The sequence below is a fragment of the Amphiura filiformis genome, chromosome 1, assembly GCF_039555335.1.
Source record: "Amphiura filiformis chromosome 1, Afil_fr2py, whole genome shotgun sequence".
Lineage (NCBI taxonomy): Eukaryota > Metazoa > Echinodermata > Ophiuroidea > Amphilepidida > Amphiuridae > Amphiura > Amphiura filiformis.
This window is the reverse complement of record NC_092628.1, coordinates 51347848-51370024: the sequence shown is the minus strand read 5'-3', so window position 1 is coordinate 51370024 and position 22177 is coordinate 51347848. Positions and strand designations below refer to the sequence as shown.

The 22177-nt window shown below is 35.7% G+C and overlaps 1 protein-coding gene across 1 annotated transcript; it reads right to left on the bottom strand.

Moving 5' to 3' along the window:
- Positions 1-369: 369 nt before the first annotated feature.
- Positions 370-21023, bottom strand: LOC140148572 (hexosaminidase D-like). Its single transcript, XM_072170576.1, has 14 exons — positions 20909-21023; positions 18529-18583; positions 16653-16762; positions 15666-15753; positions 13459-13537; positions 12768-12853; positions 12001-12181; positions 10573-10716; positions 9112-9247; positions 6900-6982; positions 6431-6527; positions 3552-3677; positions 2332-2400; positions 370-1750 (listed from the first exon to the last, which is right to left on the bottom strand). Exons 1-14 carry the CDS (start codon positions 20977-20979, stop codon positions 1522-1524), a joined length of 1554 nt encoding a protein of 517 aa, XP_072026677.1. The 5' UTR covers positions 20980-21023; the 3' UTR covers positions 370-1521.
- Between the last annotated feature and the right edge of the window lie 1154 nt (positions 21024-22177).

Genomic DNA, 22177 nt, shown 5'->3' with positions numbered 1-22177 from the left:
TAAACTTTGAAAAAAAAAAAAAAACCAGTGCATCTGGCGGATTCGAACTGAAGAACTAAATATATAATTTTCATCCCTATGTAACTTCCGCTCTTCTCCAGTGTGCCTCTGTGGCTCAATTGGCAGAGCGTCGTGCTAATAATACGAAGGTCACCGGTTCGAATCCAGCCAGATGCACTGTATTGTTTTGTTTTGTTTTGTTTTCAACATTTATGTGCGCTGGCAGTTCTGAGTAAAGATTAAAATTTGTTCATCCTATCAACCCAAAGAACTAAGTAAAAGCTCGCAAGAGCAAGAAATACAAAAAAAAAAGAAAAAAAAGAACTAAGTATTTAAATTTCATCCCTATGTGACTTTGTATATTTATACCCAGTACCCCAGACTGCACCCAGCACATTTACCTTCAGTTCCATACAAGTACCATTCAATGGTCAAACTGTATATTTTTTGGTATGTGTATATCATCATATCCATTATGTATTTGGTGGTATGCTCCAGGAAACATTGATACATTTGTAGCATTGTACTCGTACTGATCATGCATGAACACACCCATACTGTCCAATTAACAAGCATTACTGCACACTTTACATACACCACTTCAGCACACATTTGTGCACTATGTCCAGCAAGAAATCTTGTAAAAAGTGATTTTACTTTTCATTCTATAGTTATACACCAATAATATTTTCATATTATCTACTAAATACTGCATGAAACAAGTCTCCCTATACGCTGGCGAAGTTACGTAATTAATCGGATTAACTACCATAGCAATAGGTCAAAAAATTTTTGAATATACCGCGCTGCACTACAAGCAGGTTGAACTAATCACCTGTGTATGTCTGCAATCATAGATTGAATACAATACTGGTCTTTTCAAAGATACTAATCTTACAGGTGCAAGTAATCAGCATATGGTTCAATGCAGAGGTACCGCGTGAACGTATCAGTGCAGCGCGGTATATTCAAAAATTGTTTTGACCTATTGCTATGGTAGTTAATCCGATTATTACGTAACTTCGCCAGCGTATAATGTCTTAAACTGCTGGCAAGAGTAAATACAATAGGTCCTTTATAACACTGTAGGCTGTATGATATCACATGTAATGTTGTATTAATTGGAAGCATCTACATTTGTTTTTTCCTCTCAAACATGACATAAAATTCTGAACGGTGGAGACACACGAAAAAGGAATCTCTTATCAACTCCACATAAACCTGCATGACTTCTACAGCACCATTGGGCTATTCCAGTTGAAATCCATACATTTCTTATGGAAGACATATACAGGGAGTGTGAATTTCAAGGGGGGGGGGTATGTGAATGGATGGCTCCATTTAAAATCTACACCCCCCTGTGTGGAGGATTAAAGTCATGTCTTCCATAGGGGTGTATATACAGATGTCAACTGGAATAATTCAATACACAATGTCGGTCATCATGGTACCAGGAGGCTATTGTTATGCAATATCTCCAATGCCTTGTGGGTCAACCACGCTATGTTGTCTAGGCCAACATCATGATATATCATCTATACCAGGCTGGTCTAACACCATCTGGTCCTCTTTGTCCTCTTTACTAGTCTCCTCTGCAGCACCTGCAATACTGCTTTGAAGGCTTTTGTCCAATAGTGATTGCAATGGGTCTAACCTCAACTTGATCCATTCTTCAATTGTCCTATTGAAGTACATCTTTGACATGCACTCCCAAAATTTGTCATGTAGAGTTTGTAGTTTTGAGCGAAGCCTGTAATAAGAAAACAATATATATTGATGGAAGATATTCCATACTTTTCCAACATAGATGATCATATTTACAGAAAGAATTTATTAAATTCTTGTCTAATATAAAGCATGCTATTGAGTATAACAGGGTTATATTAGTCTACTTAAATTAGGTCAAAGGCTTCATTCAACAGCAGGAACCCATAACAAGATAATCAGTGAATTACAAGGCACACACTAAAAATAGGAAAGGGAATCCTTGCCGCTAAAGTGCTGCCTGGCACTGATTTGCGGATGGACCCGAAGTCATGCTTTGAGTTTTCGAGCGAATATTTTGTCAACTTCTGACATGATTTACATCATAAATTCACCTTGAAAAATTAGCTTTGACTGACAGTAAGTGCTCGTATTATGTGGATCTCGTGTTATTTACCTCGTATTAAACAGTTTATTTTGTGCAGTAAATAATAGGGGAAATCGGGACCACATGTTTCTGTTCGTAGTAAGCGGTTTCTCGCATTAACCAATCTCGTATTAACGAGTTTCCACTGTATGTATATGAAACTCGCTTATTTGGACATATACACCATGATAGAAACCTACCTGTTTACTTTGGCCTCAAGTTCTGCTCTCTTCTCAGCATCACTTTTTGTGGATTGCTCCTCCTCAAGTCTGAAACAAAAATCAAATATTTATGAGTACTTGTGGTATCATACCAGCCCCACACCTGCTGATTACATTTTCATTCTTATTTGAATCTTGCTTGAATTTTTTTGTGTGCATCTCTTTTTAAAATATTATGCAATAGAGCATACAAGTTAAGGTCCTTCTGAATATTAGTTATAGGTTAATAAATGCATATCACTTATTGGGAGTGAAATTGTACAAAATAATGCACACATACTGAGATGTTGATGCATCTAATGCATCACTACATCTACATCTATCTTATAAAAAAAAAGTTGCCAAAGCAATATCTAATTGAGATATTGAGAACTGAGATGCATGAGCCCCCGAAGGGCAGAGTGCATTAGATGCATCAACATCTCAGTTTCATACATGAGGGAAAAAACACATGATTTTCTAAAAATGAATGTGTTCAAAAGCACTGCACATACAACACAGAGTGCACGCCCGAGCAATTATACTATATTTATGCACTGCTATTAATTTACTAACCTTTGCTCTAATTGGTTCTCACTATCTAAGAGTGTATGAATACATATTAATGTATATATTTTATATCAATTCATAGAACAATGTAAATAGATCAACATTTCTTCTGAGCTTATGCATGATGAAATCTTGCAATAATTGTCTTGGTCCCAACAATTTTACATTTCATTCTGGATGTTGTGACCCTGACAATAAATGACAATTGAATGCAAGTGCTTTGTTTTATGTGATAATGACCATACCAATAATTGGGACCTGTGCCAAACAATATCATTATACACATTTTGCATTAGGCTGTTATCCCCCAACCCATCCCAAATTAAAAATATAAAACTTAGCTGCAACTATTTTTGCTCAGATTGGTTAAGAGTGGATACACCTCACACCATCCATTCCTTTGTGTTCAAACATAGCAAACAAACAATTGGCTATTCCAGTTGAAATCCTTACACCCCATATGAAAGACATGACCTTATAAGGAGATGTAGATGTCAAATGGAGCCACCCATTGAGGTAACCCATTTGACGGAGCCCTCATTCAGGCAACCCTATTTGAAATTCATTCTCCCTGTGTAGGAGATTAAGGTCATGTTTTCCATAGGGGGTGTATGGATTTCAACTGGAATAGCTTAATACAAGTCACTTACACTGTTTCCTTTGGAGTTGCTATTAATGAGCGAATTTCTTGGCAAGTTTCATATATTGCAAGATTCTGTATACATCTAAATACTTCACTGCCTGGAAATATAGCATGAGTTGCTGAGGTAGGGTTACTGTATGTGTGGAAAAATACAAATTACTACATTTTATGTCTGGATCATGAAGTGACGATGTTGGCCAGTATTTGCAAAAGAGGGACTAAAATTGGTCCTACACTAAAATTTGTCCTACACTAAAATTGGTCCTAGACTAAAATTGGTCCTACACTAAAATTGAAGCTAGTGGTAGGGGAAGGTCAGGAACTGTTACACAAAGATTAGACCCATTCCAACTTTTGCCCTTATTTCTTGTGACAAAGTAATTCTAATGCTCATTAAGTCCAAGTCATAATAAATTTACCTATTTGGTCAGAGCTGCTCCTTATGTTGGGGCTCGTCAGAACAGAAAAACAAACAGAAAATACAACTACACTGCAAGATTCTCATCTGTGTGACGCCGATGTCACCACAATGTCACTCCATCGGAAACTACACCTCGGTTTTCCATATCGCCGGTCCGAAATAGCCGGGTAGCCAGCCTCCTAGGTTTCTACAGAGTGACTTCAGGCGGGCGACTTCACAGGAGAGTCACACCGGTGTGACTACTGCGACTGGGCCTGGGTCCGTGCAGCGTTTTTGGGTTGCGGTTTTGCTTTTATTGCCATATTTTTATATTCTCTTGATTTATTCAAATAATATTCTTTATTTCTTGCTTTTTTTAGGGGATTAGGGAGGGGGAAATTGCAAACAGAACTTTAAAAAGAAGGGAAATATTAGATGAATAAAATAAATTTGTTAGTAAAAGAAATAAACATGATCAGTAAACAAAGTATAATTCAATAAACTAATATGATGAATAAAATACATCTTTGTTAATTGGTGGTTATTTGAATAACTAAATAAATTTAAAAAAATAAAAAATAAATAAACAGGAAGAAACCAATAAACGAAGAATGGAAGAAAAAAGAATCACTTCAAAACAAAACAACTTGAGAAAAATTGCAAAAAAAGAAGTTAAAGGTAGGAATATTATAAGAAGCACGTAGGCCTATTGATGAATTAAAATATTAAATGTGTAAAATAAATAAATAATTATAACAATAATAATTCATAACAAGCATTAATATTTGCGTGATAGAAAATAAGACACAATTTCAAACAAACACTGCAATAGGCCTATATTGATGTGACACCAATTTATAGGCATAATTTGATAACGTAAAAAAATCAACATGAAAAACGAATCAAACTAATAGGCCTATAAAAACACCATTTTGAAAAACGGAAAAAGTAAATAGCACAAGCCAAAGTTTTGCATAAACTTACGGCAGTAAAAGTATAAATTTGCAGTAGACCTTTCAGGAAAGTAACAAGAAGTAACACAAAATGCATGCTAGGCATAGGCCTAAATCAATTTTAAATATAACAGAAAAAATCTTGCTTCAAAATAAGTGAAGTTTTGGCAAATCAAAATGTATAAATTGAAAATGCTAGGCATATAATAGGCATACTTTGTGAACTTCGGCTGAAAATTAATATCTCTTTTAAAACATTTAAAAACACAATTTGTTTTTAAATAAAAAAAAAGTTTCAATAGGCCTATATAACGTTATCATGCAAAATATGAAAAAATAGGCCTAATTTGATAGCAAAACATGTCATCTAACCACTGAAGTAAACAAAGCAATGCTATAAGTTTTGTGGGAAAACAAGCAAACAAATAACAAAATAAAAACGTTTGAAATGAAACAAACAAATAAACCAAGAACAAGAACTGCAAATAAAACACACACAGTTGATGAGATTATTAATCAGGCAGCACGAAAAGAATTAAAATATTATAAAAGAGAACAATAAATAAATGAAACAAAATGAATCGGAAGTCTCACAGTTGAAATATAAATGATAAAGAATGCAAAAGCAGCAATAAAAAAACAAACAAACAAAGACGGCAGTAGAACCACAGACCCACTGTACAGCATGCATCAATCAATTAATTATAAAACAAACTCATTCCATTCATGAGCGTATTACAAGCAGTAAACATGCATGATACGCGTATTTGTCATCATCAGCGCGTATTTGGTAGATATACGCGCGCGTCCCCAGAGTGTTCGAACTCATAACAGGGTTCGGTCAACGACCTTTCGGCAGCGTAGTCACCTTGAAGTTCGCCGACAGGGCACCGAGCAGGCGACGCATGGGGCACTGGCTATGGAAGTCACTTTGATGTGACTACAAGATGTGGACCACTGTCGGAATCTAGTCGGTGGTGTACATCATGAGTCGCCGATGCGGCATCGAGCAGGTAACACATCGGAGGCTAGCAGTTGTAGTCACTACGTGATGGCACTGCTGCATAGTACCCTACTGCCTTGTTCCCGATGTAGTCACTCTCCTGTAGTGACTCTGTCGGCCACCATAGGGTAGGTTATTCTGGAGTGACGGCGGTAGTGACTTCAGAGTTCCAGTGCGATGTAGTCACTCTGTCGCCAGGAATTTTGCAGTGTACTTTGTCTATTTCCATGGCATCAGCAGACCACTTTATCTTATAGGTGCAGCCACATTTCTTCATTTGGTTTTCGGACTAGCGACCCTTCAGACTAGAGAACCTTCAGACTAAGGACCCTTCGGACTAGAGAGAAGTCACGCTATTTGACAGCTTGTATCTCACACTTTTGAGTGTGTATGAATCTATTCATTATTGATGCAGAAAGATGACAAAGGGAAATGCCTTGCGAGAGACCCCATATAGAAGCATACTTAATTTTTTGCACATTTGGTCATATTAGTTACTTCCCTTAGATGGTGTGAAATAACAGCTTTACCTTTCTGGTCCTGATACCATGATAATGGCCAAATCCAATGGTTTGCTGAAGCCTAGTTGCTTGGATACTTCAGCATGTAGTTCATGACTAAATGCACCTGCGATACCAACATCAAAATATAACAGTACATTGTATTACGTTTTGGTACATCTGTTGAAAACCTTTTTAAGAATTCATTAGGGGTAAAGATTAAGTTCATGATAATTAAAGTTATGTTGAAGTCACAGGTACAAAATCAACAGTTCTAAATGTCAATGTTTTTTCTACAAAATTCCTGAATTAAAAATTTCACCATGTGAAGGATTTTCACAGATCACATCACATTCGTACCCAAGCATCAAATATAGCAGATTTACCATAGTGTTATGCATGCACTCTCCAATATAATCTTTGATTGGGACTGATATTCTTAACCATGTGGCTAACACACGATCAGGGATAAAATAATATCTACAGTAACTTAACATACCTTTCATCAATATAGAGAGAGCCAAAGCAAGACAAGGAATACCAATTGGTAGCAGTTCACATAATACTGAGAAGTGATCATATCTGTAACATAAAAGAAATGCAAAAGGTAATGATACAAGGATATTAACATTTGACAGGCTATCTATCATCAAGAGCAAGAAAAGAAAGAATGTGTTACATCCCAGGACTACTACAGACCATGTATCATCAGTCAAAGTCACCGTGCATTGAACGCTGTGAATTCTTGCATATTCATGAGGGACGATTGTTCTATCGTGCCGTGTCTAACAATTTACGCCAGCGTTGTGTGCCTTCGCGTATATGCGCTAGAGCATTGCGTGCCATCGAGATAGACCATAAAAATATGCAGTAAGCGCGTAGCAGTTTTGCCCGTCGCAGTTTTGCCCGTCGCATTTCATGGAACAATCGGTCCTCATTATCGGGTGATGCCGAGACTTTGACTGCTTGTACGCGGTCTGTTATCCATGGTTACATCACCTACAATCTACGAAAAAAGTCCCTGGAACGCTTGGTACACTCTGTCGAAATTCCGTGCAGAATTTCATATGATCATGGAAATAACGTATATTTTGCCTGGGAACAAGCATGACATCTACAACTATGATTTACCCTCCCCTCTCCCCATCAATCAATGTTGGAACACATTGGGAAACCGCTGAAGACTTTGGTATTTCTCAACATTGCACGGGGAGAGGGGGTGACAGTTTTTACGTTATTTACACGCAAGCGTTCCAAGACTTTTTTCGTTGATTGTAGCCTTAAAATCCTCATCTTCTACAACCTTTCACTTTGTCAACAAAATGTCCACCCCACCCTTGAAGCATAAAGTAATTAGCACCTGTGATGAACCTATTTTGAATTGCAGTTGAGTCAGGCCTTTCTAGACACTGTTGTAAATCAGTGTTTACTCTGAGGCCAGAGTGATTTTGGTGCATTGAAAATTGGATTTGGTGCAAGGGAATTGCCATTCTCACTGAAAAATTGCACATTTTACCACAATAGTTACATACATCTGCCAAATTTAGTCATAATAAATACAACACATGTTCACTGTAAAGAATTCTTTGCATTTCTGACTGAAAAAAACCTCTCAAACACATCAAGCTGTTTTAACCATTACGAATTTTGAATTATGAATTTTGCTTTATCTACCAAGTTGTTGCATGTTTATAAATGATCTATTAAAAGTAAACGGATCTTTTCTGTCGACTGACGAATTTACAAAATTATACAAAGTGAAGACCAATTTCTTGGAATACAATGGTATTATCAGGGCAATTCAGTCAAATTTTAATTACAATGGTACTAAAGGCTCTAAACTAGCATCACCTTTTCGCCAAATAATATGGAATTACTTTTTAAACAACTAAAAGGGTGCAAAGTGTTCTATGATATTTCCATTGGATCAAAAATGAAGAATATAACAAATAAGTGGCAAACGGAATTTGGAATAGAGAGTGATGATTGGAAAAAAATATGTACTTTAAATTTTAAATTTTCCAGTGATATTAAAATGAGATGGTTTCAATATAGAATTAATCAGAGTATCATAGGCACAAATACATTGTTGTTAAAAATGAACATAAGGGATGATGACTTATGCACATTTTGTAAGGTAAATGCAGAAACAATCAAACATCTTTTTGTGGATTGCCCGATTTCTAAAATATTTTGGGATAATCTCAAAGATTGGATAAAAGACAAGATCAATATAGATCTACTTATGACCCCCAGTTAATTCTTTTTGGATCGAATTTTGATTTTATTCTAACACTGATTTTGACTATTGCAAAACTTCATTTGTATAGAGCAAAGATGACAGAAAAACAACCAAACTTAGACATTTTAAAAAGGGAACTTAAATGTTACTATAATGTTTTGAAATACCAAGCAGTATGTAGCTTACAGTTACAAAAGTTTAATAAGAAGTGGCAATCATGGCAACGATTAATGCTATGATTTTTTTTACCCCTGTGTATTTTTTCTCACAGTAAATTGATTTGCTTGTTTTTCAATCCTCGTATAAATTCTATATAAATGCTTGTCATTAACACTAATAAATATAAAAAAACAGGACAATGTACATTAAGGTCACTGAGTAAGTGGCAGTAATATGTAACAAGAAACTTTGAATAAAGTCAGCTGTCAAAAAAAAAAAAAAAGTTGTTGCATTTTGCTTTCTAACTAACCGTTGCCATCCTGTTAAAGCATAACCTCGCATCTTAAGAGTCTTAGGCACCAGTAAATTCACCTCATTTAGCCACAAGATGTGATTCTGAAGATGTAGATGGTTGGGCACCCAGTATAGGGTGGGACCAAAGGCACCTGTTATATAACATAAATGAAAACTTATGGTTAACATATGTGATGCGATCAAGCAAAATCAGTCGGAACTCTGAAATATTAATTTTGAGATATAGCCAAGCAAAGGAAATATTTCCTTTTGTTTCCCCTTGTTTTGGAAATGCTTTAATTGCTCATATCTTTGAAACTGGTTGTTCAATTTCAATGGGGTTTTCTATCGCATCACATATATGATACATTGCAAATGGTAAAAGATTATGGTCTTTATGGTGGCCGATGGTTTTTCTACTTCACCTTGGACCCACCACCCAAACATTATTCAACGTTTTTGAATTAAATTGCTCCAGCCATTTGGATTCTAGAAGCAAAAACGGTGACCCATAGAACAGTAAAAGACTTCCAAAAATATTTCAGGCTTTAAGTTCATTGGGGTTATGATAAAAAATAATGACCTGATAAAAAAAGCTGCATTTTTATGGGGGATGAGGCTGTCAATCAGGGCACACTCATTTAAATATACATTTGATACTCAATGTCCATTGGTTTAAAATGTGGTCACTGAGCCTGTGAGGTAAATAATAGCATGCCAAATACTCCTACGCATCATCATACATTGGTGTGGCATTCAGGTATAGTTGTTCATGACCAGGGGTGGTTTCACTAAACTTTATGACTCATCGCAAGTCTCAAACTCATTAGTTCATGAGTTAGGATGCATTTTATTTCACAAAGAAGATTTACAACTGGTAACGCATTGTAAATAGTAACTTTTTCAGAAAGAATTTTATGAAAACACCGATCATGTGCAACCTTCAAAATATATTCAACCAATCATTGGCCCCATGTTAGTGTACCATTACTATAGAAAAATTATTAGATTCGTGTACATCGTGGAACATACACTTTGCGTGGCTGCGCGTAGTAAGCTGTTGTACGCAGATAACCTCGCTAATATGAACGCATAGAGTAGCATTGTACGCTCGTGCAGTGTCCGAAATAAGAAAAATATGGAGGTTGTCCCGAGGACAACTTTAGCATAAATTCTGCTTGTCCTCAAAACATATTGGTTGTCCCCAAAATGTGTCATATTTTTGGAGGTAAAATATAGTGGTTGTCCAGGGGATAAGTACATAGCTCAATTTGGTTGTCCCCATTGATTTTTGGACAAGAGGACAAGAGGATAAGTGCTTATTTCGAACACTGCGCTCGTGTATATAGCATGATTAGTCGCGGAGTAACAAGCGTAGTTGAATGTTCCACGATGTACACAAATTTAATAATTTGAGTCCCTTCCAGATCTGAATTTTTCTTTTCTCTCAATCTATAATGTCAGTTGGAATGCATACCTTTGAATGAAGAAGCGGCCCATACATTGCTGAATACTGCTGCATAGTTACTCCACATGTCATCTGTAAAACGTGATCGGAAATTGGCGTCTTGTGCAGAGTAATTCCACACCATAGGGTCTACCATCTCACCTAAGTTATGTGCTACAAAATAACAACAAATCCATCAATCAATCATCAAGCAAGCAAGCAATCAAGCATGCAAGCAAACAAGGAAGCACTCCAAATTTGATTTAAAACACTCGCACATAAATTCTATTTATTTTCCAAGAATAGTTAATACTCATTTGTCAATGTAACACTAAGTTCTATCTGGTAAATCTACTGCGACAATTCATATTTACTAAGTCTGTTATTTTCAGGTAATTTTGTGCCCGGGTACCCTGTGTAATTTGCAAGTATGTACCCAAGTACCCGTGGTATCGCTGTCACCAGGGATCAAGTCAAAGTGGAGTGTAAAATACGCACTTAGAAAGTTTATAAATGGTCTCCAAACAATTGAATACATGAATACAAAACCCACCCAAGTCCATGGGAAGTGATTTTGAGAGAGAAACCTGTGTATCATTTTAATTCCTTAAGTTAGATTTACCTGGTCAATATGGTAAGTTTTACGTGCAAATGAGTGGATTAAACTGTATAAAGTATGACGATTAGCATTTCAGGGACTTTGTAGGGTTCATTTTAAATTCTGGACTTGGGTGGTTTTTTGAATCATATACAAAGACAACAACGTTGGAATGAGATTACCACTAGTAAGATAATACAACATAAAGCACACATGTATAATTTTGATAAGCATTCTGCCATGTAATATAAACCACACACGGTCCTTTATTAAACCCATTTTTTTTCAAAAGTCACTCTCCAGCAATGAATGTGTTACAAGTGGACTTTTATACATACTGGATTTCAATCAATGTGTTACAAGACTCAAATCACGGAATTGGGCGATTCTTTCATATATGCTATTTCTCACATGCTCAATAGACACAGATATTGAATTTGAGTTGTTCTTTCATACATATGACAGGCCTATGTATAGCAACAATTTCCCATGCTTAACTCAATTTGGCCAACGTATGGACTTGGGTGGGTTTTGTATTCATATATTCAATTGTGAGTAGCAATGATATTTAGTAAAAATATTTACCAGCTTTGCTGGACATTGCTGGCCTCTTGTAATTGCATTTTGTGGTTAGGGACCAAGTATGTCAGCTCATCCATGCCAATAATCTTTTCAGGCAAACGTTCTGCACAAACTAGGCCAGTCTGTAACTGTCTAGAATTTATGTACATGAGTGATATAATGTCAAACAGCCAGCCACCTCCTTGAGCTTGATCACATCATAATTATTTACCAACTGACCAACTAATGCCATCTAATAATAATGTTGTATCAAATATTCCTGAATATTTCACACTTACCTTTCATTTGTTCAACAGAGACAGTCCTCAACATGTCATCCCACATGATGAATGTAACCGATGGGTACTTATTCTTTAGGTATTTGAGTACTCTGGACACATGAGTAAGGAAGAGCTCAGATTTGTCTAGTCCTGAATCCTGACGAGCCCTACACTTGGCACATAGACCTAGATGAAATACCTGGCAAAAGACAACACAGTGGAAATCAATGATGGACTACATGAATTAGATAAGAACTGGAAAGATGTCTAATTTGGTAGCCCAAAATCACTTCTCAATATCCACAAAGGTCTGTATGCACAAAACAAGTTAGACCAGGTCTAACTTTATACCTGGTCTAACTATGGAGGTTAGACTTAGGGAGGGATCCCTTTAATCTTTTCTTTTTCCTCCTTTAGTCCTAGTAAAGTCCAAAAATTAAACTGCAACTATCTAACTTTAAGCTACATGAGTTTGCCCTTAATCTACAATATTATAAGGACATGTAAATACCAAAAAGTTCCTTCTCCATAGAAATAATCTCCATAGTTAGAAATTAGACCTGGTCTAACTTGTTTTGTGGATATGGACCAAAATGTTCATCATTTGAAAGGATAAAAAATTGTTTAGTTTAAAACAAATAAATATATATGTTAGAATTACAGCTATGTAAAATGAGTTTATACCCGGTGTGTATGTTACTATATATGTGTGTTGGTTTTGCCTAACATCTGTGTTCTTTCAAAAGTAGACAAAGTCCAAACACAATAAGATGAATGCACCCTACCTCATCAGCACCTATATGGAAGAACTTTAAATCTGTGTGCAATGCAAAGACCTGATCTACAACCTCCACAACTCTCTGAACAGAATCTGAAAATGAAAACATATCATTCTACTATGAATTCAGCCAGGAAAACTAATAAACAAATATTCACATGATTCATACACTATAAGTGTCTCTTGTCAATAACTGTTACTGATCACACTACTTATCACAGAAGTTGGAAACAAATTTCTGATATAATGAATAAAATATATGTAAGTGGGGTTCTGCTGATTGAATCAAGACATGAAACATCAGCACCTCATTCACTAAATAAGCCAAGTAGTATTGTGTTACCGATTATGGCATGGCCTGGTCCTGTTTAGGTGCTAAACAGGGATCACGCATTGGCCATTGGCAAGTGCCAAAACTGCAAAAGGCATGTTGGAATTGTCATGAAATTGACTGACATTTTTTTAAATGTTTTTTACAGCTGAGTTGAAAATTAGGGACTGTCCATACGTTTTACTTTCTTTGGAAAACTCAAAAAGAGGGGACTGTCTGTCCCTATTTGGCAGGTATGCGTCAACATGCACATTTTATTTGTCTAATTGCATGCAAGAAGTGCACTGATGAAACAGCAAGTGATTGTATATGAAATTTAACAATGTGTAGAAAACATTAAGTATACATATTAGGCTGCTGTACTTACCTGGATTTGATGGACACACTGATGTAGGCATGTTGGATAACTCCCTTACATCAGACCAGTCATCATGTTTCAACACAAACTGTCAATACGAGATCATATCAAATTTGTAATATATTGAAGTTATCGTAACAAAATGTTAATAACAAGCAGTAGCAGCATTCAAAATAAGTAATTGACCTGTTGCCCAAGACAACTAAGACTGATTGCGGACAACCTCAAATGACATAGTGGTTTCCGGAAGGCCACCAAAGTCTGTACATGCATACAAACTTCACAAGCTTTATCTATATTATCATGTCAATGCCAATGAAAATAGCAAGGATCAAAGGTATGGTCAATTCATAATCTACAAACTAAACGAAATTCAACAAAATGCATTCAAGTAAAACAAATAAAAAAAGTGGCATTTTGTGGCAAGAATTGCAATCCAAAGAAATGTTACAGGCACCAAAATAAGTAGTGGGCAACCAAAATAAGTGGTGGGCAACCAAAACCCTGAGATCAATTCAAATCCAATTCAATTCAAAGAAATGTTACAGGCACCAAAATAAGTGGTGGGCAACCAAAATAAGTGGTGGGCAACCAAAACCCTGAGATCAATTCAAATCCAATTCAATTCAAAGAAATGTTACAGGCACCAAAATAAGTGGTGGGCAACCAAAATAAGTGGTGGGCAACCAAAACCCTGAGATCAATTCAAATCCAATTCAATTCAAAGAAATGTTACAGGCACCAAAATAAGTGGTGGGCAACCAAAATAAGTGGTGGGCAACCAAAACCCTGAGATCAATTCAAATCCAATTCAATTCAAAGAAATGTTACAGGCACCAAAATAAGTGGTGGGCAACCAAAATAAGTGGTGGGCAACCAAAACCCTGAGATCAATTCAAATCCAATTCAATCCAAAGAAATGTTACAGGCACCAAAATAAGTAGTGGGCAACCAAAATAAGTGGTGGGCAACCAAAACCCTGAGATCAATTCAAATCCAATTCAATTCAAAGAAATGTTACAGGCACCAAAATAAGTGGTGGGCAACCAAAACCCTGAGATCAATTCAAATCCAATTCAATTCAAAGAAATGTTACAGGCACCAAAATAAGTGGTGGGCAACCAAAATAAGTGGTGGGCAACCAAAATAAGTGGTGGGCAACCAAAACCCTGAGATCAATTCAAATCCAATTCAATTCAAAGAAATGTTACAGGCACCAAAATAAGTGGTGGGCAACCAAAATAAGTGGTGGGCAACCAAAATAAGTGGTGGGCAACCAAAACCCTGAGATCAATTCAAATCCAATTCAATTCAAAGAAATGTTACAGGCACCAAAATAAGTGGTGGGCAACCAAAATAAGTGGTGGGCAACCAAAACCCTGAGATCAATTCAAATCCAATTCAATTCAAAGAAATGTTACAGGCACCAAAATAAGTGGTGGGCAACCAAAATAAGTGGTGGGCAACCAAAACCCTGAGATCAATTCAAATCCAATTCAATTCAAAGAAATGTTACAGGCACCAAAATAAGTGGTGGGCAACCAAAATAAGTGGTGGGCAACCAAAACCCTGAGATCAATTCAAATCCAATTCAATTCAAAGAAATGTTACAGGCACCAAAATAAGTGGTGGGCAACCAAAATAAGTGGTGGGCAACCAAAACCCAGAGGTCAGGTTATCTGTTGGACACCCTCAACTTTGTCCTTGTTTTTGAACACTGATGACAAGGTACATAGCATCAGAAAAAAAGAAAGAAGTTTTTACCCCTTTGAATCCCTGGTTGGCATGTAATATACATGTAGGCATGGGCAAGGTTAAGTTCCTAAGCATGCAAAGAACCATAACCATTTAGAATACAATATTATTAGTAAGAAGGTTCAACCTTGATATAAGAACTAAAAAACACAATGATATCGAATATCCTGTCACTTATACACAGTGGCGTAGCTAGGGGTTTTGGCGCTGGGGGCAAGGATGTATAATGTTGCCCCCCAGGCACCCATTTCTGAAACAATTGCGCGCATAGCGCATGAAAATTTGCACAAACACCACTTAAATAAAATTTGGTTACAATGAAGTTGAATTTTGACTTTCACCGCTTGGAGGAGGCGCCGAATTGATTGTTTTTTATCTACTGTCATTTCAGCGCCCCTAAATGTGGTGCCGGGGCACGTTGCCCCCCCTGCCCCTAGTTATGCCACTGCTTATACACTAACCTCAAAATGTCCAAATGTCTGTATCAGTGGTATATACTCCATACCGTATTCTTTGGCTAATTGCTGCAGAGTCTCAATATCTGACATGCTGTAATTAAAAATGTAATGACCAAAAAGGAGAAAATGAGGCACTTAAATTATAATAAGACCTGGATGAACATCCTAACTTGTCTTATATATTAATGCTGATAGGTGACTCTGACAATTTGCTAAAACTAGATGCCAAACTGGGAGCCATTGTGGGAGCCATTGTACTTTCTGATAGCAGCAAGAGAGTTTCCGCTCAAAATAAAGGTCCAATGTAAATGGGGCCATTTTGAATTTGACCCCTGGTGACTACTAGTAGAGGTCAGAAATCCACACACTTTCTATTTCAATATCCAATAATCACTTTCTAGCATTTCATTATCTCTGTTTGAATATTTGGCATTATAAAAGCTTATTACACATATATATAAATGCAATCATCAAAGAGATTTAAGTATATCACAGGTGCTTGATTTCACATGCCTGGTAATACACAAGTACTGATAACATATTCCCACATAAATATGTCTAATCCTGATATCACAGAAATTGCAGAATTATTTCTTTATATTATATCATGGAAGGTGACAAAAATTTGGAAAATTTTTAACTGGGAATATGAATTTTTTCTGGAAAAGGTAAAAACTAAAACAAAACACAAAATAAACAAACAACAAAATAATAATAACAACAACAATTTATTGCCTACACATGTAGACACAAAGGCAACACACTTTAAACCAAATTTTGTTTATGCAGGAGATAATAATTTGTTTTTCCATATTCCAAGTTACATACTTTTCTTAAAATAAAAACTCCTGTGCATTTTATATTGTGGCCTCAAATTCACAAATCCATGCTTTGTCAATTAAAACATTGATTTCAGCAATTATCTGGAACCATAAGCAGTCACTCCCTTTCAATAAAACACACACTAACATGCCTAGTAGCCATACGTACCTATAAGCATCGGGTGACTTGACAAACTCTAGTTTTCCATCATACGGAAACATATCTTCATACTCCATAAGGAGGCCATTACATCCCCACTCACTCAGTTTGGGAAACAACTATTCAAAGAAAACAAAGAAAGCAAAGAAACATCAACATGTTTTTTTGATTTTTTTTTGGGGGGGGGGTAATAATCTCTGTGCACATATTGTGTAAAACCATAAGATTCAATGATAACATATGTGATGCAATCAAGCAAAATGAGTCGGATGTCTGGAATATTGATTTTGAGATATAGCCAATAACAGGATTCAACTTTCTTTGTATTTTATTGTTCTGAGCAACACTAAAATGACCATATCTCTGGAACTGTAAATCAAATTATGATGGGGTTTTCAGCAAAATAAAGCTCTAAGAATGCCTCATGTAATAACATTGAAAGCTGAATTTTGATTATGGTCGACATCAGACTCATTTTGCTTCATTGCATCACATATTTACTTATTTAAACCCATCACTTGAAAAAACAGATGTGGAAGTCTAACCATGGTGTAACTGGCCAGTTGTAATCCTACTATGAAGAGTGATTTCTAATTCAACACTGTGTCGGAAAAAAAAAATACGACAATCGACACGTGTCGAAACTTTTAATGAGATAAAAAAAATGCTGAAAAAGTCGATAGATAGCTTAAAATCACACCGATATGAATTACGATCACCGACTTCCGGTGTAAACACACTTCCTGGTTTGTTCTACTTCCAGGTTCGGGTCAACTTCGGGGGGTAATTTTTGACTTACCGTTGAAAACATGATCGTACGGTAAGCTTATTTGGACAAAATAGCATGGAAATTTCATTTTTTTTTTTTTTTTTTAGTGTCGTAAAGTGTCGAAAAAGGACAATTTCTTTTGAAGTGTCGGATTTAGGGCCAAATCGACGATAATACGACACATACGACAATCGATAACAGGTCTAGGGTGTATTAGGTTGTCTTGGGGATAATCGGATCATAATTGTAAGACTATCCCTTGCTCAAGGTGAAATTTACACCTATTCATGGTTACTCACTGACCATTTTCCTTGGAAACAATGATTGTGTGGCTTTTGTTTAAGTGGTTGACTTCACAATTACGGATCAAATTCTCCGAGGCTATCAAAAGTCTGACATTAGGCTAATGAAAGTCAATGTTATGTTTAGCGTAACCCGCCCGCGTTTGGATTTTCTGGCCGCGTTTGTGATGCCAAAATCCCAAAACAATTCATTATTTTGTATTTTGTACACAATTAGTTTCCAATGGGAACACAAGCACACATGCCAATGATAAATCAACCTATTCCAAAATTAAAAAAAGAACCAAAAACAAGATTCTGTCATCAAATTGAACTATTATTGGCCATTACCCCAAGGAGGGCTGGTTTGGACCAATAATGTGGACAGCAATTTAACAATTTATGGCCTTTTTACTAGTAAGATCGAGAGCTGGTATAAATACCTGGATGGTGAAATATATAAATACGAATTTAGGCCCCTCCATAATTTATAAGTTGGTTTATGCCTTCAAGAAAGGCCTATGGTTGATTAGGGTTTTGTTTTAACAGAATATGGATGGTATATAGTGTGCCAAGTGTTGATGAAATGGCAGCTATTTTGTAAATAATGAAACCCTGCAAAATAATGAATAATGAAGAAGTTGCCTCATTGTGGTTTGAAAAAAATGTTACGCTAAACATAACACTGACTTTCATTAGCCTTACTTTCAAGTGCAACTATTTTGCATCTAGGCAATGTCAGCTCTAACAACATTCTTGATGCATATTTGGGAAGACTAGAGCTTTTTAAAATTTTAAACTCGGATATTTTGAACAGTCAATCGGCTTTACTGACCTCTTTGAGAAATTCCATTTTAGGCGGTGCACCTTTCAGATCAAAGTGAACTAACCTGTAAAAACAAAACATTGAACATTTAGGATTAGAAGTTTATGCATTTCTTTTGAACATTATGATATCAAGTGCTTTGCTGTTCACCTTCTCACTCTATAGCCTTCATGGAGCAATATTGAAATAATGGTCATCATCCAAAGTAACTGTATAATCCTAACCTTTATCTCATTAAAATTCCAAATCTTTACCCAATGCTAATGCTAACCATAACCCTAGTCCTAACTCTAAAACCTAAACCAAACTCAAATCCCAATCCTAACCCTATATCCTACCACTACTTTACTACAGGGTCCTGCTGATCTCTTGGGGTAGCCCATTAATTTTGAAGTCTTGTCACCTTAGGGTGGTACTATACCCCTTGATAAATTTGTGACTATTTTTGCATTTTCTCACAAACTAATAACACACTGTTAACAAAAGTTATGTATATTATAGGGGCAAGGAATCCAGTTACTACACTGGAATTTCAGTGACTCAAGACAAGTAGTTATTGATTTAGTGATCAAATATTGGTTTTCCTCATTTTTGACTGTAACTCCACAACTGTTGTCTGTGCTGAAATAAAATTTCCAGTGCAGTAGTTGTAGTCCTTGCCCCTATAATATACATATCTTACTTGTCACCAATGCGCTATAATTTTTGAGAAAATGCAAAAATAGGCACAAAATTGGCCAGGGGTGTAGTACCACCTTAAGCTGTGGTAGCCAGCAGCTGATCTACAATGTACCTTTGATGCCAAAATGAACTGTTACTAGAGGTTGGAGAGGTTGTGTGTCCTACTTATGTGATTGGCTTCTTTAAGCCATATTTGAACCAATCATATTATTGATAATTGCTTTCCATCTCAATATTTATAGTCCATATTTCACACCTGACCATAAGTGATGTAATTGTTATTATATAACACCTAAGTAGATCCTTGTCATTTGATTGGTTGATTGTTGGTCACATGTCATTCAATAAATAAACTATTTTACTGCCTACGTCATTACCGTGGAATTTGGTTATATGCGCCGTGCATTTTAGTTATATGCACCGTGCATTTTCGTTATATTCGACGTTCTATTGCACGGCTAGATTAATTACATGGTGTGGTTTTTTTCAGTCCGATCGGCGAACAGTATGCATAGCATAGGCCCTACCGTGATACGGGATATTTAAAACAACAACTTAATTTATGCCCTTTGCGGCAATTCTGGATGAATATTTTTGAAGAAATATAATTCACATCTACATGGAAAGCCGCGAATAGCCATATTCCGATTTTTTTTTTTTTTGGGAAAGAAAAAGTAGAAAACAAGAAAAGTGAAAAGGTAAGCTTACAATACGCATTGGATAGGCCGGTGTCTAGGTAAGCTTAAATTCTATTTTACTGTGTAGCAAACGCCTGGTAAAAATAATAATAGACCCTTAAAATAATACTTTTGAATGGCTTATTTTTGGGTGATACAAGAATGTATTGCTAAAAAAAGCCATATTTGTCTACGATTGCATACAATATTTTAACTCCTGCAAAGCCATTACAATCAACAAATCAAATAACAAAGATCTATTTAGATGTTATATAAAACAAATAATGAATGTTTTTTTTTTCATTCGTGCAATGGAAATAATATTTTCATTCGTTGAAAAATGGAATGTTCCATTCAACTCAGCTTCGCTTCGTTGAATGGAACATTCCATTTTTCAACTCATGAAAATATTCTTACCATTGCATTCATAAACATTCATTATTTGTATACTAGCACCATCGGGAGGCTCATTCTTGCTTTGATAGCCATATCTTATCCCTCCAAATAGGTTTCACCTTGGCTATATAGTGAGGATTGTCTGCAATTACCGTAACCACTCGGGTATAAGCCCACCCCCCTAGATGGCAGATTTCACTTCAAAAATGGGGGTGGGCTTATAACCGGGGAAGGGCTAGTGCTTGAATTTAAAAATACGAACAATCACCCCCATTTGTATATGCATGCCCAATGTACCAGTAATTTCTATCTTTTATGTCAATTTCTTAAAATTAGAAGTGTGGAATGTTAATTATCAACTGATATTTTTTATATTTGTTCTTAAATATGGGAGCAAAGCATTGATTTGATTTAAGAACTTGGCCAAAATTTAGTACTGGGCTTATACCTGAGTGCACCCTTGTTCCCAGAATGTTTTGAAAAATAGAGGGTGGGCTTATAGCCGAAGGTGGGCTTATACCCGGGTGCTTACGATATATCAATCAGCACCTGATACTGCTATAAGTTCTATTAGCTTGCATTGGTAACATAGTTATAATTGAAATGAAATCTTGATTGTACAATTTGAACCTTACCTGAAGTACTCATCTGGTGGAGGCACAGGTACTGGTTTCTGGTACAGCAGAGTTTCATCTAGCATAGCCATAGTAAAGGAGTTTATGTACTTGCTAACAAATCAATTCACACACTACCTAATAAAAGTTTTCTGCAAAATAAAGGGAAACCATGTTATTTTTTAAGAAATTTAATTTTGACAGAATATGTTTTAACACATTCTGTCAAAATTAAATTTTCAAATCTTAAAATTTTTAAATCTTAAAAGATTCAGTTAACAAATAATTGCCTTAGCATTTCCTACCCACCCTTCTGGTTCATTGTACTTTTTTGTGCGTGTGTGTGTTTAAAAAATTTTGTTGTTGTTTTTTGGGTTGTTTTTTTGTTATATTGTTATTTTTTGTTAAAATTCAATCCAGTCTTGAAAATGATATAATATGCACATTTGGAAAAAGCAGCTCCTGGTCCTGTGATCATGGAGATTATCTAGTGAACCAGGAGCCATTTTTAAAGAGCTAAGAGTCATTTAAATTTCAATTGTACACATTAAATACAAAACCTGCTTTGACTACCAGGCTCTATTAAAAAAAAAGTAGCACCTGGTTGAGGTTCATATGATTTTGGTGTGGACCAGGAGTCAAAATGTTATGACCATTGGGTAAATGGCTCCTGGGTGCCTGCTTACTTTAAATAATTATCAATATCTATAATGTTATCTGATATATGTTCATTTAAGAAAGTTTCACCAAGTCCCATTACATCAATGGGATTATCATTAAGTATATGTTTTAGCTCATCAATATTACCAGTAAGACTGCAAATGTTTAGGTTTGCTAAAACAATATTTTTCCCATGAGTATTAAGAACTTTGTAAGGATTAAAATTATTCAAGTGATTATAATCATTACTATTACTGTCTTTACCGATTTGTTTTGAATTGTCACTTGATATATTTAGACTACTGTTGCTTTCTATACTCATACAAGCTTCACTAATATCATTTTCAACACTATTTTCATTTAAAATGTGAATGCTATTTGTTAATTCATTGTTCACTTTATCACCATTACTGGGCCTACTACTGATATTATTTTTATCTGAGGTCTTGTCAAGGTTATTAAAGCAATTAGTGGTATGATTAACAGTGTCATTATTAATATCAGTATCATAACCTACACTCTCATTCAAGACAGATAAGTTATTTTTAGCATGAATGTTTTCAAGTAAAGTAGAACTAACAATGTTTTCATTGATACCAGAATTAATTACACTTACATTTACAGTATCAT